Source organism: Bos indicus, chromosome 7, assembly GCF_029378745.1.
Source record: "Bos indicus isolate NIAB-ARS_2022 breed Sahiwal x Tharparkar chromosome 7, NIAB-ARS_B.indTharparkar_mat_pri_1.0, whole genome shotgun sequence".
Lineage (NCBI taxonomy): Eukaryota > Metazoa > Chordata > Mammalia > Artiodactyla > Bovidae > Bos > Bos indicus.
In genome coordinates, this window is record NC_091766.1 from 108,230,612 (window position 1) to 108,255,525 (window position 24,914).

The 24,914-nt window shown below is 40.2% G+C and overlaps 1 protein-coding gene across 1 annotated transcript in view; it reads right to left on the reverse strand.

Annotated features, from left to right (window-relative positions):
* Positions 1–4,573: 4,573 nt before the first annotated feature.
* PJA2 (praja ring finger ubiquitin ligase 2) overlaps positions 4,574–24,914 on the reverse strand; it is a 73,005-nt gene continuing 52,664 nt past the window's right edge. The window contains exons 7-10 of the mRNA XM_019965502.2: positions 22,404–22,515; positions 10,755–10,869; positions 10,275–10,396; positions 4,574–7,710 (exon numbers count right to left, since the gene is read on the reverse strand). Of these exons, the coding sequence (XP_019821061.1) occupies positions 7,585–7,710; positions 10,275–10,396; positions 10,755–10,869; positions 22,404–22,515 (475 nt within the window). The 3' untranslated portion in view covers positions 4,574–7,584. The remainder of the gene's footprint in view (positions 7,711–10,274; positions 10,397–10,754; positions 10,870–22,403; positions 22,516–24,914) is intronic.

The window sequence follows — 24,914 nt, forward strand, 5'->3', positions numbered from 1 at the left end:
GAGTAGGTCTGTGTTCCCTCCCTGCTGTTTGACCTGAGGCCAAACTAAGGTGGAGGTAATGAAGATGGCGGCAACCTCCTTCAAAAGGTCCCATGCACACACTGCTGCTCTGAGTGCCCCAGCCCTACAGCAGGCCACCACCACCCATGTCTCTGCCAGAGGCTCCTGGACACGCATGGGCAAGTCTGGGTCAGTCTCTTGTGGGGTTGCTGCTCCTTTCTCCTGGGTCCTGCTGCACACCAGGCTTTGTCTGTGCCCTCCTGGAGTCTGCTTCCCCAGTCCTGTGGAAGTTCTGGCGGCTCTGTGGTGGGGTTAATGGCGATCTCCTCCAAGAGGGCTTATGCCAGACCCAGGTCTGCTGCACCCAGAGCCCCTGCCCCTGCGGCAGTCCACTGCTGACCCGCATCTCCTCAGGAGATGCTCAGAGACAGTTCTGTCTTTGTCTCTGTGGGGTGCACAAGGTATGTTTGAGCCCTCTGAGCATCTCTGGTAGGAATGGGGTTTGATTCTAAATATGATTTCACTCTTCCTACCATTTTAGGTAGGAGACTATAAATCGATTTAATATGTTTAGGCTCCTCTCCTTAGCCTCTTTGGGCTTATTCTCTGTAATTACTAATAATGATAATTACCAACTTGAGTAGTTTTTTCCCTCCAAATGCTAGGTTAGGCTATTGAACTGGCAGGTTAGTCTATTCAGAGTCTAAGGGACTTTAATACCCTCCTTACATCAGCTGAAATTTACTTCCTTTATGCTCACCTTGAGTGTTAACTCGCTGACCTGTGCAGGAAGCAGCAGAACAAGGCACCAAGAAGCACTGGGCTGGAATCCCGACTCGCTCCCTCACCAGCCATGTGACCCTCAGCCGCTACGTAACCTTTTGATGCCTTTGGAGATTTAAGTCTACATCTTAACAATTTTTGGTCCTGCAGCATCGTGACCAAAACTTACACATTATTTTGTACCTGAGGTTACTCAGCCAGCAGGAAGCCGGTGACTCAGAATTGCCTTTCTGTTCCACTTTCTGGGGAAAAACAAACTGGATGCCTATGTGTAAATGCCCCCAAGCACAGGCAGTAGGAGAAGGTAGTACAACACAGCATGGGTAAAGGTGAGACAGTCATGCTTTGCTTCTATTTCAGCCAGCCCTATCTCTGGAGAAATGCTTTTCCCAGCTTCCTGGATTGTGAGACATCATGACCTTTTGGAGGCCATCGGGCATATAACCTCCTAAAAGATCTTCAACTTATAAACACAATAACAGAGCTACAAGTCATTGGGGAATGAAAGGAGCTGCTGGGAGCTGGGTACCTTGCAGGGCTCAGCACGTGTTAGTCTCTCTCCCTGCTTTGGTTGTTTCTCACTTGGATAATCACGGAGAAGCCCTATGAGCCAGGCACACCCCAGGCCAAGACGAACCCCTTCCCATACGGTGCATTCGGCTGCTTTGGGAAAAACATGTAGTCGAGTCTCCTCAGTACGAGACACTTGAGGCGGCCAGGGAGGCTGGCGATCTTGCTCACGGTAGTGCTAGAGGAGGCACCTGGTAAACATCTACTGAACAGACAGCAGGTCAAGATACAGAGTTCATTTGTTGGATTTGATGAAACTGTTTCCACAGATTCAGGGACGTTGCCAGGCTATGTCTAATGTATTATTTTTATAAGGCAACTAATTTTTACTAAAAAACTTAAACATCTCCTTTCAGGTGCTATTTACTTAAGTAGCTGTGGGCCGTAATCACAGTTCACTTGTGATTCACCATCCAATCTAGGCTAGAGCTTGCTTTCCAGACAAGGTGGATTTTGTAAGCTCCCCATTTCTATCTTCATCTGCCTGAAATGTGAATTTAAACTACAATGAAAACTCTGACATTCTTTCGTGGCTCCAAACCAAAGGCACTGCAACACCAGGAATGAAGGCTCCTTGGTCCAGACCAAGAGGTACTTGTGGAGGCCAAAGGCCAATCAGCACAATGGTACGTAGGGAGGCCCCTTATAATAGGTGTAACATCTGAAAACGGGAATAAAATAGGAAAACTAGGGCACAGATTAAATACCTGGAAAGAATTTAAAATATCACTTAAGGACTAAAATCAGAAGGAAACCCTGTGTCATATGTTTGTTCCCACTGACTGCAAGTGTGGGGGCAGATAAATGCCCACGGCTTCTGAGGCAAGGACTCCAGAGGCCTGGAAAGAGCAGGGCTTGTCACTTATACACAGATATCTGCACCAGTGAGGTTTCACTGGTTGAAGAGACAAGAAGATGCTACATACCTTGTGGGTTAGAGACAGCCTCCACAGGATAACTTAAGGATTCCTCCAAATTAGGCAAAGGGAGGAAGTTCTCATAGATTTTAACCGTGACTAAGAAACTTCACTAACTAGGACATTACAACTTTGGTCAGCAGCACATTACTTAAGGCAAACATGTCTCTCTGTAACAATTTAGCGAAAGGAAAAACTAACAAAGTATTTTTCAGAATTTTAAACAGGCCTCCTTCCCCATTTTAAAAACTCAGACATCATTTCAAACAACCTGGTTAAATACTCACACTGATCACACTGTTCCTACCCAGAAAGGTGGCGTGAACCACCCAGAACCCTGGGGTTTCTGCTTTGGAACCAGGACTCAATTTTTTCATTTGTGAAAGTTGTGACAACATAAACTACTCTGCAGACTCATTATGAAGATTAGCTAAAACAGAGAGCCTAAAACAATGTCTAATATTTAATACTTCATAAATTGGAACTATTCTTAGAATGTAAAAATGCATTTTTCTCAGTTAATCTGAAGAAGAATTGCTGTTTTATAATCAAAGAAAAAGAAATCATTGTGGCTTACTGAATGTCTCTGACAGTGAAGGGCTAAAAAGCAGTATATTTTTCCCTGCATTAGACCTCCTCCCTCTAATATTCACTAAACAACTGCATATGGTTATAAATTAAAAACAAAATGGAATAAACTGCCATATCCAGGCATGTTCAGTTTAGTTCAGCCACTCAGTCATGTCCAACTCTTTGCGACCCCAGATCTAGGCATGTAGCCTTTTAGTAAAACTGACATTAATTTTCTTTCGATTTAATAAAGTTTCCATGTCAAACTCAGCTCCTAAGAAGTGATTAAGATGCTTTTAAGATTTTTAGCTAAAATGTTCATCAATCCTAAAAGGCAGTGCTAACATCAAACAATGATAGAAAGCAACTGTATTTCCCCCTCCCTCTGCACATCAACAAAGAACATTTTTTTCAAACTTTTACCCATGCACAAACAGTAGTACTGAACCTTTAATTCAGAGTCCTTACTTTATAGAGAAAACAGAAGCAGAATGATTAAGTGACTTGTTAAGGTCACGTTAATTCAAATATCATTAATTTTTGAAAGAAAAAAGATAGATTCCAAAAATTAAAAAAAATTAGGTTGACACTGGTCACTTACCAAATTTCTAGAGAAGGTTAACAGATGGCATGTGAGCAGTTAGAAAGGAGGTAGCATGCTTTCACTAAGAGTGAAGCATTTCCAGGTAACTTCATTTGCTTTCCTGATTTAATACACTAGCAAGATTAGGCTACTTCCATAGTGCTTGTCAACCAAACAGGACAGTATTTCTTATTCTTCCAGTGTCCTTTCAGGAAACGTAGGCATCTAAGTGACTAGCAGTTGCTTCAACAACTGTACCCAAAGCATTGACTGGTGGGTCAAGGTAATCTAGAGGCTGTCTAAGGTGGTGTTCTCAGGAGGGCCTGTATTTCATCCTGATTTGTTCAGTATTTATCAGTAACGTGGAGAAAGCCTCTAAACACCAAAGGCATGCTTCATCAAAATTGGGACTGACACAGGCTGGGAGAAGAATCAGGAGTTCATACAGACCTTTACAAGTTAATTTTAGTGAGGATGAATGTAGTCCTTCAATTAGGTTAATGGGAAATTGGGTAAGTAATTATTAGGAACCAGCCTGGCTTACCAGCAATACCTTGAGGTTTAGCAAAAGACAATAATGTGATACATGTGCCTAAAAATGATGGTAATGATAATAATAATGTCAACATATACTAGTTGTAATGGTCATATGTCAATCACCTTGATGATGGCAATAATGCTTCTGGATCCTGCTTTAGTCAGACCACAGAACTGTGTCTAGTTCTAAGCAATGCATTATACGTGAGAGACTGAAATAGTCAATGCCAGCTGGTCCAGAATAGATATCATGCAAAATCTGAGAAAAGTATGAAGCCTGAGGGGAGACATGAAGAGGCGGCCACGTAGAAGGAACAAGACCTTTCTGCCTAGCTTCACACGTGCTACCTGTAGGCGCATGTGGGCGACACTCCTGTGATGCTGAAATCCAGCCCTTGCAGGCGCGCGGAGCGGCTCGCCCTCTGCAAGGCCACCAACCACTTCCGTACAGCCGAGTTCTCTTTTAGCCTCTTCCTTCTTGGATCACAGCAGAAGGACTATAAAATCACGTCCTCAGGAGCCTATTCCAGACTTCCTGTTAAGACCTGTGTTCTTTGCTATTAACACTAAATCCTCGAGGAGGTTACGTTATAGAAGTGATATGACTACATGATTAAATATTAGAAATGACCACTGAGTATATCCTGTTTATTGTTTATGATTTACACGAAAAATGATGGTCTGGGGTTGTAGAACAATAAACCAATCATTACATTTAGACCTGGGCTTTTGAAAAGCTTGCATTCCATTTTAACAGTTCATATATATTTAACAGCTTATATATAAATCCAGATCACAAATAATCTTAAAGACTTAGCTTAGAGATAAACAAGAAACACAAAAGAAAACCACATAGATTTACCTTTAAATATCAGCATTCATATTACAAGAAAGAAGAACACGTTTAAAAAAAAATAAAATTATTAGGTCAAGTCACTTAACATATAATAGAGAAATAAGAGAAACAATATTTTAATTAATACTAATACTTCTAATTTACCATCATATATTCTTTACTTTTTCAAAATTTTCTAAATTTTCAAAATTTAGTTGCCTTGTCAGCCTCAGATTATATCAGCTTGTTACAATGACAATTCTAAAACCTCAATTTTATTTTTTACAGAATCTTTAAGCCAACTCTTATTGAACTTTTCTCCTTCACAGCAGATGTTTATAGATAGTAGGGAGCCAAGAATGAAGGGCGGAAACAGATGGAAAGCAAAAAGTACAACAGCTATCTTAAGTTCAGCTCTCAACACTGCTGGTTGAATTTGGAACCAAAACCTCTTAACAACTGGCAGATAATAGCTAAATCTTAATAGGCAAAGAGGAAATATTTTCCTTCTGACAGCTGCTATCTAGAAGAAAACCAAGGTCCCATTATACTGCCTAAATATAACGTGTGGCTTATTACAGAGAAAACCTGTAACAATGTCAGTTAACCAGTAAGTGTCACAACTGATCATTATTACTTAAAGGAAACAAACAACAACAACAAAAATCACACTAACCACAAATTTCCACAATATACACATGAGAATTAACCTTAATCTGATTTGACCGCTGACACTAACTGATTATCAATGAAATATGGTATGGAAAGATCACGGAGTAGAAAACAAGCAAAGATTAGTTTATACAACAGTGACTATATACATCAGAAGGAAAACATGCTACCTAATGCAACATTAAGGCTGAATGTAAGCATTTTGAAAGTCACAGACGCCCCGAAGAACCTCTAAATTACAAAGTCACCACATTACATGCATGCAATGTTCAGTTTTGTTTTACCCATAAAAGGATACACAGTATTTTGCTGTAAATACCAGACACATTTACAATATATGCAAAAATTAGAATGCAAGTTTTGTGTTCCTTATATTTAAGCCTCAAATGTGCCAACAGTGAAAATTCATTTAAGAATGGAGAAAAGAAATGGAATATAAATACTCAGAGAAATTACACAAATAAAACGCGAACTTTACATTTGGGAAGCCATATAAACATTCCTGTTTTAGTGTCCAAACTAAATTATCGATGTACTACTTCGATGGATGTACACTCACTATGTGCTTTACTATTTTACTTGCTCAAATGTGGCATTCTAAGACCCATCACCATTCTCCGGTCTTGGTATCTAAAGCATCCCTAAGTTAAATATCATGTCCATGTTGATATATACTTGCCTACTGGGTGGGACAACCTAAACAGAAAGCTATGCAGTCTTAGTTTGGTTTCATAATCACAGAGGTGACTCTGTGGTCAGGTTTCCCATTAAAAAAAAAAAAAATGTGAGGAAAGCTGATTTTCTCTCTTGTGTAAAAGCTTGTGAACAGGTCTCTTTCAGAGGTTAAATTTGAGGTCAGCATCTTTCCTTTTATGGTAAGGAAATTAACACCAGAGCTGTGTTACCTGTTCAGTTCTGTTCACACAGTTACTAGGGAATCATACAATCTATTCTTTTTTCATCTACAGCTTCATTTGACACTATTTTAATTCTGGGTGAATAGTTTTACCAAAATATATTAGTGCAGAGAAACAAAGGCTGATAATGTAATATGAATAATCTCTGTCCAGCAATACTTTAAAATAATAAATTGTAACACAGGAAGGTTTAGATATGTTGTAAAAAGGTGTGGTCAAATCTGTCCTGTACTCCATCAATTTGATGCTTTATACAAGATAGTACAATTAACTTTCTAGTTTTTTTAAGGATTCAGATTTTCCTTTGGGATACAACAGAATGAGTGTTTTAAAACCCTTCATGCTTTTTTTTTTTCAGACTTTCCAAAATATTACAGAGTGAAAATCACCTTTAACTCTATCCAGTATTTATTTCACAAATGTGCCATAAGTGTTCTGGACCTTCAAGTGTAACTTTAGACAAACAGAAGGATCTCGTAAGGCCATCTAAGTAATCTCACTGCACCAAGCACCGAGCACAGGAGATCGGTACTTTTCTTTACTAACTTTACTTTACACACATCCACCAGTTCAAATATAATAATTTTCTACCTAACCATTTCAAGGAGACTACAATTAAGATATAAACATTTTGTGATACTCTAGCTAGAAGTTTTGTTTGGCATTCTAAAAAGTCTTAATTTGAAAGGATATATACCTTCTTACAAAACCACTCAGTATTACCAACCAAGAGGTTTTGATGAAGCAAAGGGACCAAAGAAAAAGCATGCTTTATAATTCCTTTTTATTTCCAACGAAGCCAAATTTTACTACTGTTGTAATCACAATCTTCACATTTGATGCAAATAGGAAAGCTTAATTATAATCACTTAGTGGCAGTACTCCAGACAAAATCAACAACGTGTGCCACATAGATGATTATTTCTTCTGGAGAGAATTAATTGATAAGCTTGACTTTACAATTAATAACATGTTAAACTAAAGAAAACGGATGCACTACTTCAACATTCAGCTTGAAAACGTTTAGTACTTTCTGCAAACCTAAACTTAAGTTTAGAAAGGTTAATATTCTCTTTCTAAACTATGGCATAGACTATATATAGCATTTTTAATATATTTATATATAATTATTTGCACATCGGATTTAGAAGGAATCTGCAGATTTACTTTGATAGACTGATCTCACTCGAGTGGGAAGGCTTAGGGGGCTTCTGCAGCACTGTCGCCTGCAGGGGGCGCGTCACGATCAGGCTCAGCGGAAGCAGCTGCGGGCGTTTCCATCACAGCGGGCGGGAAGTGACGGCGGCACACGGGGCAGGTCCCGGACTGAAGGGAGAAAAATGGAGGGAGAGAAGAGCAAGTTGGCAGCCAACAAACGGAAAGGTCTGAATTGCTATGAAGTATCAGAACAGTAGCATTATCCTAAAAAAGTCAAATACTGTAACAACAAATGAACGTCAACCCACAAATCAGAGAAGCAGAATTCTGAGGTGATTTCCCCTCATCCCAATCAGACTCTTGATTTCTTTGAGGGAACAATGTTTCCTCATCAGTTCTGTATGTTATAGGTCACTCATCTTTCCTTTAGTGAGTATCACTGAGCATCTACCGTACTCTCCACTGAGCACTGGCGCTACAAGGGCGAGCTAGGAGTCGCAGGGCACGTCCTCCTCTGAAGTGAATTATTATGAATCTATGATGTATGTATTAAGAGAAACCAGAGACCTACTTAATTCATGTATTTATTACATCAAATCACCCCCCTAGGATCTTCCACATATATAGTAAAACCTCACTCTAGTGCGGTACAGATACGTCAAAGCAGATGGACTGCAGCCCTTCTTTATAAAGCCATATACTTCCTTTTCAGAAAGTTAAGAAGAGTTAGGTGCCTTGTGAATAATAAAACAAATCAATGAGGGAAGGTGGAACAGGGAAAGCAGTTAGACTGGGAGTACATGATTTTAGGACCCATGGCAGATTACAGAGATTGCCATCTGGCAATAGATAATCCCCTCACAAACTGTCTTTTCCCCAGAGATCTCCCCGATAGAAAACAGGTTGAAGAAATCATGCTGTTGAAGGTGACAAAGATATGTATCTTGGGAACCTTCTCCCCAGAGGAAAGGCTTCACACTATGCTGCTTCCTGACAGGAGAGAGACTGAAGAAACTACGACCTTGGGTTAAGGCAAAAATCATTGACAATTCAAGACTGTACAACATAAGCAATATTTACAATTCAAGAACTTAATTCAGCAAACAGGTACTGTGCACTTGCCATAGAGATGGAGCCAAAGAGCAACATCTGAGAGTCAAATAGGAGTCCAGTCTCAGCCAAGCACACTGCAGCCATGGAACCTTGGTGAGTGACAACTACCAGGAAACGAGAGTAAGGACACCAAGATGCCCCCGAGTTGTTATCAGGATGAAGTGGGGAAACGCACATGTCCCACCCAGGAGTGACACACGGCAGGCACAGACAACACGAGACCCTTCTTGAGGCTCTGATACTATTGTGGGCGTTTAAAGAAAGAGGGTGCCAAGAATAGAAAAGGTGGCATGTAAGCTGGACCGCCCCAGAACCTCTATTTTTACAGTGAGGGGATGATCACACCAGGCTAGGCATGAGTAAAGGTACAGAGGAGTAAATCTGAAGGACGGACTAGATCCCAGAAGGCCTTGAAAGCCTAGACAGAAACTTTAGATATTATAAAGGCATAATGAACACTTCTGCACTGGATCTGACAGATATTAACTAGAATTTTGACAGAGATGAAGTGGCAGTAGAAGGGGAGCAAGAACAAAACAAAAGAAAGGAAAGAAAAGGGAGGACGGAGAGGGTGGGAGTGAGAGAGAAGAGATCAAAGGAAACGGTCATGGAGGAGACAGAGAGCCATATCCCTAAGAAATCAAGCTGAGAGAGCGATCTGGGAGCTTCTACTGAACTGCATGTAAATATCCCTTATGCAAGAATAGAGCTCACTGAGATTTAAAGAATACTTTTTAAAGTAATTCAAATATACTTAAAAATTATTGGGTAAACATTAAAAAACAGTATATAAAAATTGCATCAGAGGTACTTGGTAGGTTATTAAATATTTATCAAACCATTTCTACTTTACCTTTTAAATATTTTATTGAAATGCAGTTGATTCAGAATGTTGTGTTAATTTCTACTATATGGCGAAGTGACTCCGCTATCTGTGTGTTCTTTCTCATATTCCTTTCCGTTAGGGTTTATCACGGGATATCGACTACAGCTGCCTGTGCTGCACAGTAAGACCTTGTTTATCCTCATTTTTAGAGATACCATCTCATGTTAGCAGAATATCTGTACAATGTTACAGTACTCTGAGTAGTCCCAAAGACTTCCTGGCTTAAGATATTTTTGAAAACAACAGATTTCAGAGATACAATCAAAGATCTAACTAGTTTTATCCTAACATCATTTTCTTACATTGCTTTTTTAGAAAATGTTAGTAAGTTAAAGGGATTCCCTGATGGCTCAGATAGTAAAGAATCTGCCTGCAGTGCAGGAGAACCAGGTTCAATCCCTGGGTCAGGAAGATCCCCTGGAGAAGGAAATGGCAACCCACTCCAGTATTCTTGCCTGGGAAATCCTATGGATAGAGGAGCCTGGCAAGCTACAGTCCATGAGGTTACAGAGAGACGAATACGACTGAGAGACTCACACTTTAGTAAGGTAAAATAGCTTGATATTACCATTAATCTGTAATCATTAAAGGGTAACCAATTTTAAACACTAAATTAAAAAATATTTTGAGTATGTAGCTAAGTATAACAGGCTTAAAAAACACTACTATCATCATTAACTTGTAGAAGAAGCCATTAAAATATTAATTCTAAAAATGTAAACCTGCAACTCACCTTTTGTAGCCAAATTGAGACACAAGGTTTGTGAAAGAAATGGTGACAGGGTAACTCTGTTGCTATGTCATCCTTAATATACTCACTGCAGCAGATTGGACAGCACTGCTCCTGACCAATAGCTGAAATCAAAGAATGTGACTTATCAATCCCACAAGGTTCAATTTTAACAAAACTGAAATCCAACACATTAACTCATAAATGATAACTACAGAAGATGAAAGAACCAGAATTTGATCAATTAATTGGCAAATGTATTTCTGCTTAATGCATGACAATTTGGAATTTAATAAAAACTGCTTTTGTAGAAAAGTTGACTGGAGAACATTTGTCCCAACCTATCACTCGATAAATTTCTAAGTTTCACAGAAAATCTAATGAAAATGTCTGACCGTATTTTTATCTTCTACGTGCACTGGTAACATACTTGAATATGCAATGTGTCGTCTGACACGTTTATGAGAGAAACGTTGCACTTACCAGTGTGATCCTCAAGAACAAGGGTCTCTGGAAGACCATCAATGCTCTCCTTACTGGCTGGTGGATTGGCCACTTCAACATCCACTGCAAGAGACTCTAAGTGTGCCAGGGCAGTCTGAAAATGGAAAGTCACAACACTTTGTTAGATACGCTTTTTAAGCAGCAATGAGAGCCATGTTTAAAGGTGTCATCTAAAATCACATCCAACATTACCCCTCTTCCTGTTGGTTTCTTTTGCTTTGATTCTGCACTGAACCAAAAATATCATAAACACAGGGAAAAAAACAAACAAACCTATTTCTCACAAGTACAACAAAAATCTATTTTGTCTCAATAACTCAATAATTTACTTGACTATCGTACTTATATTTTCAAAACAGTGGTTCTCTTCTAACTTGTGAGTTTCTGCGTGAGATCAATCACATGAAAGAAAGTAATATTTTGGACAGGTTCAACTTGTGAAAGTAAAATATAGCCAAGGTTACATGATGTTCAAGACAGGGAAGCCAATACTGTGCCCCTGAATGGCAGCATCGACTCCTGGCATAGAGTCTGTGCACCCACGTTACCAGTTCACTAGTACTGGCACAGCTCGTTTTACTGTACTTGGCAGACACGGCATTTTTTACGAACCAAAGATTTCTGGCAGCCCTGCCTCAAACACATCTATCAGTGCCCCTTTTTCCAACAGCATTTCTCATTTCATGTCTTTGTCACATTTTAGTAATTCTCATATTTCAAACTTCCTATTATCATCATCTTTGTTTTGATGATCTGGGATCAGTGAACTCTGCTGTTACTGTGACTCACTGAAGGCTAAGATAGCGGTCAGTGCTCCTAGCAATGAAGTACTCTCACACGCAGGTGCGTACACTTCTTTAGACATGCTGCTACCATACACGTACTATGGTACACCGTAAACATAGCTTTATACGCACTGAGAGACCCCACGTTCGTGCGACTCACTTCACTGTGGTGCTCTTGGCCTAAATCTGTAACCTCACTGAGATATGCCTGAACTCCCAGTTACCTGGGCTGTGAACTTTATTTAGGAACTCAAATGTCTGGAAAAAGTCACTATTGTAAGAAAGACAGGAAGACCAGCAGATCATACAACCATCTAGCAGGAGTCAGCCTCATCCTTTTGTGGCTTGATTAGCCCTTTTGATTACAATTAAATTACAAGTGCAGACAGGACCTATACTCACAAGACCTAAAAGGTAGAAATAAACCAAATATCTACTGATGAATGAATGAACAAGCTGGTTAGTAAAGGTAAGTATATGGTCAAATTCAGAACACTCTGATACTATAATATAGCAGTATATTAACCATTTTACTGAGTATTAAGGTTAGAGCATAAGAGTATTAAAAATAAGTACACTACAATAACTTGCTAAAGAATACTCAGTATACAAAGAGAAACTGGGACATCAAAAACCTAAGAGGGGAATAAAAGGGCAGAGCTTTTTGCATGCAACTGAAGTTGTTACCAGCAAAAATAAGCTATTAAGATGTCTTATGTAAACCTCACAGAAATCATCGAGCAAAAATCTACATTAGATTTTTGTGTAGATTATACATCTAAATTATCTACACAAAAGATAATGAAAATCAAGTCACAAAGAAAACAATGGGAGAGGGAGAAAGGAACAAGGGAACTACAAAACAGCCAGACAATAATGGGTAAGAAAGAATTAGTAACTTCTTACCGTTCTCCAATCAAAAGGCATACAGTGGCAAAAGGAGAAAAAGAAGACGACTCAACTCACCATATCCTACCTGTAAGAGACTCACTTCAGCTTTCAGGAAACACACAGGCTCCAAGTGAAGGGATGAAAAAAGACACTCTATTCAAGAGAAATCAAAGAGCAGGGGCAGCTATACTTGTATTAGATAAAAGAAACTTTAAGCCAAAAACTGTAGTAAGAGGTAAAGATGATTATTATATAAAGAATCAACTCATCAAGAAGATGTAACAATCATAAAAAATATGTACCAAATAACAGAGAACCTAAGCATAGTAAGCAAGTAAAAACAGATCTGAAGTGAGATTAGACAACAATAAGGGAGTATCAGGGGAGTTCAGTAACTCACTTTCAGCAACAGATACATTACTCAGACAAGACAAAAAGGAAACACTGGACTTGGACTCTACTTTAGGTAAAACAGACCTAACAGACAGATGCAGAACATCCCACACAACAGCAGCAGAACACACATTCTTGGATGTACACGGGCATTCTTCAGGTCAGATCCGAGCTCAAAACAAGTCTTGGCAAATTTGATAAGACTGAAGTCACACCAGCTATCGTTTCTGACCAAAATGGCAAGAAATAAAAAACCAACAACCGGAAGAAATTGGAAAATTCATAACTATGTGGAAATTAAACAAGACACTTCTGAACAACCAATGGCTTGTTCACATGTTCAGTATGCCAAAACTTATAGGATGAAGCAAAAACAGATCTAAGAGGGAAGTTTATAACAAAAAAAGTCTACATTGAAAAAAAAAGAGGAATTATTCAGGCAACCTAACTTTACACATTAAAATTTGTATAGAACCACAAAAGACCTTGATCATGAATAGCCAAAGCAAGGAACAAAGCTGAAGGCATCACATTTCCTGATACTATTAAACTACAGTGATTAAACAGTATGGAGCTGGGATAAATACAGACACACGTTAACAGTGGAGCAGAATCAAGAACCAGAAACAAACCCTGGAAAACATAAGACCTGATAAAGGAGCCAGGAATACTCAGGGGGAAAGGACAGTCTCCTCAATAAATGGTACCGGGAAGACTGAAAATCACACGCAGATGATCATCACATGCATAAAACTGAACCCCTAAGAATAACTGATGCCTCTGAACTGTGGTGCTGGAGAAGACTCTTGAGAGTACTGTGTACTGCAAGGAACTCAAACTAGTCCATCCTAAGGGAAATCAACCCTGAATATTCATTGGAAGGACCAACGCTGAAACTGAAGCTCCAGTACTCTGGCCCCTGATGTGAAGAGCCGACTCACTGGAAAAGACCCTGATGCTGGGAAAGATTGAAGGTGGGAGGAGAAGGGGACGACAGAGGATGAGACGGTTGGATGGCATCATCGGCTCAATGGACATGAGTTTGAACAAGCTGTGGGAGATGATAAAAGACAGGGAAGCCTGGTGCACTACAGTCCATGGGGCTGTAAAAAGTCAAGACACGACTCAGTGACTGAACAACCACCTTACACCACTCACAGAAAGTTAACCTGACACGGAATAAAGACTTACACCTAAGACATGAAACAGTAAACTTCCAGTTATAAGACAAGTCAGTCCTGGGGATTCACGGTAGCAAACTGATTATAGGTGACAATATTGCATTATATACCTGAAATAAGGTAAGGGAGTAAATCTTAAATGCTCTCACAAGACAGAAACAGTAGTTATGTGAGCTGACGGAGGTTAACAACTCGCCTGTGATAATCACTGCACAATATATAAGTGTATCAAATCCACATTCTGTACACCTTGTATGCTTGTGTGCCAACTCGCTTCAGTCGTGTCAGACTCTGTGTGGCCCCATGGACTGCAGCCCGCCAGGCTCCTCTGTCCATGGGATTCTCCAGGCGAGGATACTGGAGTGGGCTGCCATGCCCTCCTCCAGGGACCATCCTGACCCAGGGACTTTACCACTAGCACCACCGGGGAAGCCCTACGGTCCACCCTAAACGTACACAATGTTACATGTCAATTATACCCCAATAGAGCTGGAACAGTGGGGTACGTACAAACAGTGGAGTACAACGGAGCCTTGGAAAATAAGGGAATCCTGACACACGCTAAAGCAAGGGTGAGCACTGAAGGCATGATGCTCGCTGAAAAGGTCAACCACAGAAGGATAAACACTGTATCCCTGATACGAGGTAGCTAAAGTAGTAAAATCCATAGGACAGACAGGAGAATGAAGGCTGCCACAGAATGAGAAGAGGAGGGATGCGGTTACTGTTTATGTACTTAATGCCCCTTAACTACACACTTAAAAATGGTTAGAATGGTAAATTTTACATTATATGCCTGTTACAATACAAAATAAACTGGGCTTTCTAGGTAGGAACAGGATTCTGCCTGATGGTTAACAGTGTCACCTTGGATGGCAAGCACAGTCTTTTGTATACTCCTCATAACCTAGCCTAGGTACTTCAGCAACCATCTTTTCAAAAAGAATTTGAGAAGACTTAGAACAGAGTATAGGGCCAAACCACAGTCAGGACTGAAAAAGGAAAAGGCAAAGGAAGGTTTTTTGTAAAAGTTAATAAACACAGTTAATAGCACTGAACCCCAAGTTTGACTCTGGATTTGAAACAGACATTACAAAAAGAAAAACAGTGTGCCGGTAACAGAATTGTTGCCTCTCAGCTCCAAATTCACTTTTCATTTCCTTTCTGTGAAAACAGATCTGGGCCTTTTAAGTGTTCCTCCTCTGTCTTAGGCTCAGGCAGTAGAGGGTGCTGGAGAGACTGGGGGAAAGGACTGCTGCTTAGTTCCAGCGGGCTTGCCCCCAGCAGGGAGAAGATTTCCTGTCTCTACCCCTACCTTGGCCTCTGCACCACAGGGCTTCTGCCCCGGCTCCTCCCGTGAGCGGCTTCCCTAGCACCTGGCTCCAGAAGCACACGCACTCTCCCCAGTGCCTCACAGCTGCAGGGGGAGGTGCCTGCAGCCTCCCCTGGCACTCATCTTGGTGGTTTTATAGTAGGAGTGCTTCCCTGGGAACAACTTCTCCAGCACTCCAAAGCCAGATTTTTGCCAAAAACCAGAGGGCAGATTTCCAGCAAGTTCTGCCAGCCTAGCCGTACAAACACTTGTCTAAGAACCACAGCTGTGTCCTTTACAACGCCGTCTGGATCTTAACCCTGCGGGCAGAGTGGTAGAGTGCTTCGTCTCAGCCCTGAGGCTATCCCTCAAATCTGCTATTCCTGTATTCCTCAGAATTCACTGTGCTCGGGCCTCCCACATGGCACAGTGGTCAACAAGCTGCCAGCCAATGGAGAAGCGGGTTCGATCCCTGGGTCAGGAAGATCCCCTGGAGAAGGGAAGGGCACCCCACTCCATTATTCTTGCCTGGGAAATCCCATGGACGGAGGAGCCTGGTGGGCTGCAGTCCATGGGGTCACACAGCATCAGAAACAAGTGTGCACACATGCAGCCTAACTGTAGTTCATAATTCTTATCCTACTCAAATTACTGTTTTCTTTCTTGTGACTGAGCCCAGACTGACACAGAACTGGTATCAGGCGCGATCCCATGAAGGAGGAATGGGACTGCTGTGGTGGGACCTTTCTGCTTGAGCTCAGTGCTGAGAGCCTTACCAACTGGAGTGGGATGCTCTCAAGGCACAGGCTGCAGCAGCATCAGAACTGAACTATCTTTGGTGGAATGCGACCACGAGCCAACCCAGCGCGTGTGGGGAACCGGCTGTCTGCCCACCTGACCTTACGGCATAACGGTGACTATAAAAGCCGTGACGTATGATGGACCCTTCCGAGTGTCCCTGCAGGCTGACAGGGAGAAAAGCACAAACCCGAGCCCACTAACTTTCAAAGGGAAGCACAGTATGAGAACCAGAGTGTGCCCATGACAGCCCTGGAAAAAAATCTCACATTTCTAAAAATCAAGCATACATTTTAAATTAATTCTAAGTCTTGTCAAGTTTCTCAAAAATTATACCACTAACTGGTTAAGAAACAGGATTCTAAAACTCAGAATGAGGATATGTGGTTGAATTCAGATGTAACTGTTTTGAATCCCCATTTCACTCTTGAGTCTCCTTTACCAGCAGGAGCGGCTGACCATCCACAAGCCTCTTTCCTCTACTTGAACATCCTGTAGAGGGATAACTGCGTACAAGGCCCACATCTCTTAGTACTTCTATCCCCAACAGTAAAGTTACCAGAAGACCACAGCAGCCAGAAAAGGCAAGATGACTAAGGACATGAGACTCCTGAGAGCGGTAGGCGTGGGTCTCACCACCAAGTAAAGAATCCTAACCAGGCAGATCCTTGCTGAAGACAGGGAGAATAAGGGAAAAAGGACACTGCAGCTGTCAATTACAGCCTGTTACCAAACACAAAAACGAGGACCAGCGGCTCTGCAGGCACTCCATCTGCTTGGTGTATGTTTATGTTTATCTGCATCTAACCATTTTTCCATCTTTCCCATTTTTATTTTATACAGCAGTCAGCTTTACAATTTAATCTTTATGTAAAAGAACATTCAGTATGACCGACTTAACCTGTGGAGTCATTAACATAGCCAGCAATGAATGCAATGACTCTTGGGGCTCTTCATCTGCTCATCGGGGGAAACACTGAAAACTTCTGTTGTATCTTGTTAGACAGAAACATAACTGTTGTGTACTGGATGGGAGTCCAAATGTTTGTTGAAAGGGGTATACAGACTCCAAGCAGTCAAAGATATATGGACTGCTCCAAAGACCAATGATCATTTCTCAGATCTAAATTCACTTCTTTTGTAAGCTCTGTGAAAATGGATTTGGGCCATTTAAATATGTTCCCTCCTGACAGCTATCATGATGTCAAGCTTCATTCACAGCGACTGCTGAAGAGACGGAGCAGCAGGGAAAGCACTTTGCTCCTGGTCCTCGTGAGAAGCCCACCAGCTTCTGTGGCACACACAGCCTTCTCCAGCAGCAGACTCCCACAGTGCACACAGCTTCTCCAGCACCCAGCTCTTGCAGGGCACGCGGCCATCAGGCTTCCCCCAGCCCCCACCGCAGACACAGCGTTCCAGTCAGACATCACCCTCCAGGGCTGATCTTCCCCAAGTTCTGCCAGCCGAGGACCGCAGTGACTTCTCTGCTATTCACCGAGCCACAGCTGTGCCATCTCCACCAAGGTGTGGATCCCAGCCACGGAGCAAAGTGCCAGCTCTCCCTTAGGTGGTCCCGGGTGGTGGCTGCTCCTTGTGTGTGCTTTTTCTATATTCTGTAGAACGATCTTTGTTACTAAACTCTCCCTTTTCATTCTAATCCCTTGTTACAGTGGTTTTTACACATATTGAAATTTCAGGTATTTATTAGCACTACAAATTGCAGTCATCAGAAAGGAATAATGAACCCAGTGACACAAACGTGTATTAAACCATAGTTAACCTGAATAACCTCCCCAAATGGATCTTCCTATAAATAGAATCCCTTCTTTTTGTTTATGTGTAGCACAGATGAGCTCTCTTTATATTAAAACTTTCCCATAAAGAAATAGGGAAATGGAAAGTAAGAGCCTGTTACTTGTCCCTTCTTTCTCATGAGTAACTACAGCTGCAGTCATGAATGTCCTTCAATTCCCTATCTACTTCTCAAGGTAAACTCTGTAAGAACTCATCTGTAAATTTCAATATATGTAAAAACAATTTATTGTCTTGGCACTTACATATATTTAAGATGATCTGGGGTCACTTATAAGCAACAAGTGCAAGAAAGACCACTTTACAGCCACTGCTACGAAAATCCAAAAAAGTCTGTCTACACCTTAGTACAATATATATTCAAATGTTAGCCCAAGTATCAGAAACGCAACTAGATGGCCTAAACAGCCTTAAAGCAGCACAATCCTTTGTCAGCACAGAATCTAGTTTCTAAAGAATAAAATAATTTAGCTTTTAAAGAATGGAGACTTATACCAAATCATTTATTATGGACTTTGAATGACCAGTAATTCCAGATTAGTGATTACCACTAATTCATGATGTTAGATGATTACCATTTGGCTGGCTGATCATCTGAAGGCATCTTTGAATACAGCCATTTACTGAGAGCTTATGACGATACCAGGTATTTTTCTAAGTGCAAAACTTTGTTTTTCCCATTTTGTAGATGAGGACCTACAACTTAAAGAGGTTAAGTCAACTATCCAAGGTCACACTGCCTAAAAGAGTCACTCTAACTCAAAAGTCTCTGCGTTTATCTCATCTACCACCTTTCTAAGGCCTACACCCCAGGGTATATGAAGTGCTCTGTAAATATGTGAGGATTTTCCTCAGGGCTTATGGGTATGGAGAGTCTTAAAAGACCAAATTTCCATTAACTTTCTTATGTAATCTTTCTTCAAAGGAATCTGCCTAACAATGCACCTCCAATCACAGTATCATGCTGGCTCTCCTACTCTACATTCCTTTTTTATACTCACCTTTTTTTCCACTTTATAAATAAAAGCATACTTCTTTCCCATTCAGAGGGGCAATCTGAAATACTGGGGTCAAACTAAACTATAATAACTGAATAACAAACCTTTGTGGAGGACTTCCAATTTTCCACTTTCAAAAAAAAAAAACTGAAGGAGGCTCTCAACAAGTTTTGGGGATTTTGGCAAATACCTTAGAAGAATTCAGTGACAATGCTATGATAAACTCCTTCCATCCCTACCAATTGATTTATCTGAATAAGGTTTCTCAACCTTCATTCATAAAGATGAAAAACTGAAATAAAATTCATACTGACTTACGTCTCACTCTATAAATAAATTCACTCAATCAGAAAGGAAAAAAAAGCCTCCATGTCATTAAGAGATGCATTTCTAATGAAAGTTTACTTTATGTTTAAGTAATTATATATAAAATTTGTATGTAAGTTTGTTCTTGATCAATAGCTACCACAACAACTTTAACTCAATCTACATCAGTTTTTTTTTTTTATATTTAAATTCCTGAAGATATTTTTACTGCAAACTGGTATAATAGGTTAAATAATATTACTTAGGTTTTATGCTAAAAGTCTTTAGATGTCAATGTCAAGATGTACAAAGGAATGCTTAAATTTTGGGGAGACTAAGTAAAAAGTTTTAATACCACGGTTTCAAACAGTTAAAAATTTTAAGTATTTTGCTCTATTTCTCACTCAAATCTGAGAAAGATACGAGGCAAATGTTTATTGCCAATGTATTAACCAATAGCTACTACGCAAAAAGAAAGGTCAGTCTAGTATTGGAAAAATAACAGAAATGAAAACAACCACTGCCAAAAAGAGACAGGGTTGCTAAGCAACAAAAACAAAAGCAAAGCACTCAGTTTGCTTGTTATTCATACTTGTTTTTCACTTATTTACAAAATGTTAATGTTAAACCTAAAAGGAAAAATCCTCCATTATACATTATATCAGTTCATTTTTCAAAATGATTAAGTAAGTGCACGCTAGACCTAGGAAAGCAGAGATTTCTCGAGACTGACAGGAAGAAGGAAGTGTGCTGGTTCTCTAGGAGTGAAACATGTCTCAGTCAACTCCAAATAAAACAAAGCTGAGCACTCGATCTGAAGAAGCGGTTATGCTGTGGGGAGAAGGGAGACACTTAACGCCGTTGATCTGAATGAACCAGGAGGACGGATGGGTAAGAACGACTGAGAGTGTGCAGCCACGGGGCTTCCCTGAAAGCAGAGGGCGGCAGTGAGAGAGTCTAAGCTCCCTGGGTGTGCGATGCTCTTTCCCGCCTCATGTCTTTGCTGCGCAGCTACTGCCTTTACCCAGCATGACCCTAGTGACAAGCCTCTCTGGCTCTTCTTTCAAGATGCCAAATGTCACATTTCTCATTAATAACAAATAATTAAGTTTTTAATTTTCAAAACTTCTTTCTAAAGATATTACCACATTGTAGGAGATCATAAACCACTAGCATAATGGGAAAAAACTATTTAAGCACTGCAAAACCAGACTCCAATACTGATATATTCCATGTGGTCACTTAAAATTTGTTTAACTCAACGAAGTTAGTAATCTTTAATCTTTACGTATTCTATTTCTGATGCAGGTTATCATGCTGTGCCAGTATTTCCGTGTCAGAATTTGGCAAGGCAAGTTATATAACCTGGGAAAAGTCCTAAGAATATATAATTCTGTCTCATGATGTTCTAACTTTTCTTCTAGTATATAGTATTTCCCCCTCTTCCAGTTTTACTGCAATATAATTGATATATAGTACCATGTAAATCTGATGTATATAGCATGATGATTTGACAGAGATAACATTATGAAACCATTATCTCAACAAGTCTAGTCAACACCCATCATCTCAATAGATGAAAAATTAAAGAAACAGAAAAAAATTATTTCCTTGTGATGAGAAATCTTAAGATTTACCCTCTTAACAATTTTCACATATAATGTCAGTATAAGCAGTGTTAACTACATTTATCATGTTGTACATCACATCTCCAGTAGTCATTTATTGTGTGTTGCTGCTGCTGCTAAGTTGCTTCAGTCGTGTCCAACTCTGTGCGACCCCAGAGACGGCAGCCCACCAGGCTCCCCCATCCCTGGGATTCTCCAGGCAAGAACACTGGAGTGGGTTGCCATTTCCTTCTCCAATGCATGAAGGTGAAAAGTGAAAGTGATGTCGCTCAGTCGTGTCCGACTCTTAGCGACCCCATGGACTGCAGCCCACCAGGCTTCTCCATCCAACGGGATTCTCCAGGCAAGAGTACTGGAGTGGGGTGCCATTGCCTTCTCCACATGTATTGTGTAACTGGGAGTTTATGCTTCTGACTGCCTTCATCCAATTCCTGCTTCCCCACAACCCCTAGCCTCTAGTAACCACAAACCTCATCTCTTTTCCTGAGTTTGTTTTCAATGTATAACTGACCTACAACAGTGTATTAGTTCACTAGTACACTACCAACACAGTGATGGGGCATTTCTATACATTTCAAAACGAGCACCACGATGCACAGTATTTCTCCCATAATCACTTTGAGAAAAACATACACTATAAAGAGTAACTAAGAGCAATATCTCCGTGGACGACAACACACACCTCAGTGACGCCAAAGCAGAGGGAACCTGTGTGTGCACATGCGTGTGTGCGTCGTGTGCAGGTGAACAGGTCTGTCTCTATTTCCTACTTTTCAAATCTAGTCTCATGGGGTTTCAAGATAAGATACCATAACAGTGTTCCTGAAAGTCCTCTTTTTGACTCATTCGTGTAATTACCATTCCTCCACTGGAAATCACCATGGAGACAGTGTTTAAAAGACTCCTTAACAATGACATTCACTGGTGCAATGCAAGTTCCCAAACGTGAAAAAGCTTGGGCTTTCAACCACAGGCAAATACGATTTTGAAGAGCTGTTTGTGTTTTGGTCAAACAAGGCAAAGAAGGCAAGACAAAGAGGCACACAGTGTGCATGTGTGTGAGCCTGTGCACGCGTGTGGGGACGAGGGGAGTGAATTTTCCAACTGCATTAAGCAGCCAGATAGATTCAGAAGCCATACGAACCAAAAAAGGGAAGTAATTTGAAATGTATCTTTAGATATCTTTAATTTCATTTAACAAATATACTTGTGTGTATGTGTATAAAAAATATTCAGATTCACAGACCTGTATAATTCAATAGAAGAAGTGTATTTCCTAAATGTAAACAAAACAAATACTATATTCTGCAGTAGATATTGGAAAATACTGTAATTTCAGGCAAATGGGCAGGATGTCAAGTATAATTTATATATACACACTGAACCACTACTCAGTAATTGTTATTATATTGGCAAGAAAATTATTCACCTTTTCTTGAAAGCAGTTTAGTAAAATCTTTAATTTTTATCACTGTGCATCCCACCCACCATGTACCATGTATGGGTACCAGAGCACTAAAATACCTCCATAGCCTGGGCTAAACGCTCTTCCAGTGCCATGTAAGTGAGGAACTGAGGATCCACGTAAGAAATAGCTTCAGCAACTCCGAGTCCATCTGCGAAGCCATCAAACAAGCTGGGGAAAAAAAAAAAAAGTACAAGCGTGATTTGGGAAATCTTAATGGTGAAGACATAATTATACATCAGCATACTGACAAGCCAATAAACACACAAGCAGAAAACCTTACAGTATTTTAATATAACCTTACGGGGTGAGGGGCGAGAAGAACCCAACAGGAAATTAAATGCTGGGTGTAAGGAGTTAAGATACCATTCCCATCCCTAACAGGCTGCCACACTCAATGCACAAAGTTTGTAAGAAAATTCTCTGCTGTTTCTAGTTCTAGTTCTGGGAACCGTGTATGGCTGGGATAAAGGTAATACTTTTTATCTACTAATTCTTTCCCATGTCTTTCCCCTTTATTTTGGTTTCCAATTTGAATTTTGGTGAGAACATGATAAGAATTACTCCATCTATTTTAATTCCATCACTGGTCAAAGCCTCTTTTTCTTCTCTTACCTTGTACTGCTTAATCACTCTGGCTTAAGAATACTTTATTTTCTCAAGTTTTTCTCATGAATTTCTCTTCTATTTTTCTAAGGACTAGGGTTTCTCCCTTATCATTCAGTTTGAAAAAGATCTGAGCTCTTAACTGCTCACTTCTGTTACTCTGAAGGTTGTAAGCCACTTGAAGAAAATGTTATGTCTTAATCTGGTTCTCATCTTCTCCCCTCCATCTTTATATATACACAGATTCCTCCCTTTCCTCTAGTTCTTAGAAATACTAAATACTTCAAGATTCAGAAAACATAAGATATCCTCAGTCATCTTTCTAAATCTTGTTCCGCTGGAATTCCATCCCTTCGATTATCCTTTCTGCAGATAATTCCTAAGCCTCTACCTAATTCCAAACTCTCTCTTGAGTTCTTGACCTATATTTTTAGTTTTCTGTGGGGCACTTTACCTCAATGAACTCCTACCACCTCGAATTCAACATCTCTAAAACTGGGCTTATTTTGTCTAGTTAAAGACAAGCTTCTGTTGACCTCCACATTCTTATCAGAAACTGACTATCACAGTGAGTAACACCCAGTGACTTATGCTAGCTCAGAATAGTTATGATGTGCCTCCATTAAAATGACAAATCTATATCAAATATCTTAAGTATTTCTATGAAGAATGTATTAAAGCTTGGCAGTATCTAGAAATCACCAGACATCATATGGTACAAAAGGAATGGGCATTTTCATACAATCACAGATTTTAGAATTAGAATTAAAACTTAGATTACTGAATCCAACCTTCTTTGCACTATTAACTCCTTCATCTATCAGTGAGATATAGGGCAGAGAGGAAGAATCTTGGAGTCAGACAGGAATTTAATGTCACATTCAACTGAATTATTGTTAAACAATATGAAATTTTTATTGGGTTGTTACTGTTTATCTATAAAACAAATTAGATGAGTAAATGCACACAGGTGCTGTGCAGAGATGGCACCAGATTAGGCATTCAAGAAACAGCAGAACCACTTCCTCCATGCAGGAAACACACAGCTTTCTAAGCAGGTGCATGTGGTATAGGAGAACCCTCATTAGAAGTTTGAAATATATGAATTAAGTGCTGTAGTTCTGCCTGCTGAAGCAACACAAACTATGTCCCCTTTCCTCTTTCAAATGATAAGAATTAATTATCCCCTAATAATTCTTTTCTTGTCTAAGCTAAACAAATCTAGACACTCAGAGCATAATTTGCTTGTAATCTGGTAACTGAAGAACGATCAGTGAACATTAAAAATTCCAGTATTGTTTACTTGGTAAACACCATGGTAACAACTGTCTCAGATAAGAAGCACCAAGGACATTAAAACAAGTAGTTTGGGAGGAAACAGGTTGTCTTCCCACTCAATGCTCATTTAACTATAAAGGTAAAAATGGTGATGAACTCTGAGAGAGAACCTTCACCAAGTGATCAGGATGAAGGCCATCACGGGACGATTCGACACCATGTGCCTTCTGACACGCACTGAGAACAGAACCCTGCTCCTATGGTCTGCCTGCTAACGCCGTGCAACTCACACCTAACTATGTCATCAGACAAAATGAACCTAAGAGTCATTGCCGGAGTCCAGCTCCAGCAGTCAGGGAATCAGCCTTGAAGGGATGAGCAGCATTGGTGAAGAATGATGTAGCCTCTGACTTGAGGTATGGGGCTACATGTTTATTTCAAGCATCAGGTCTTCTTTTATACTTTGACAAAAGCATTAGGTCAGAGGTTTGACACTTTCAGTTCCACCTCACCCAGATTTATTATTTCATTGTTGCCCTTCAAACAGAGTTCCTGCTTCAGGGATTCTCAGAATGATGTTTACTTGTGATTACATTGTAACTCATGCTTATGTCTGGGCTGCATACCACATCCCTCAGTTTATTTCTTATCTTTCTAAATCCTGCTTGCCCCTAGTATCCTAAGCT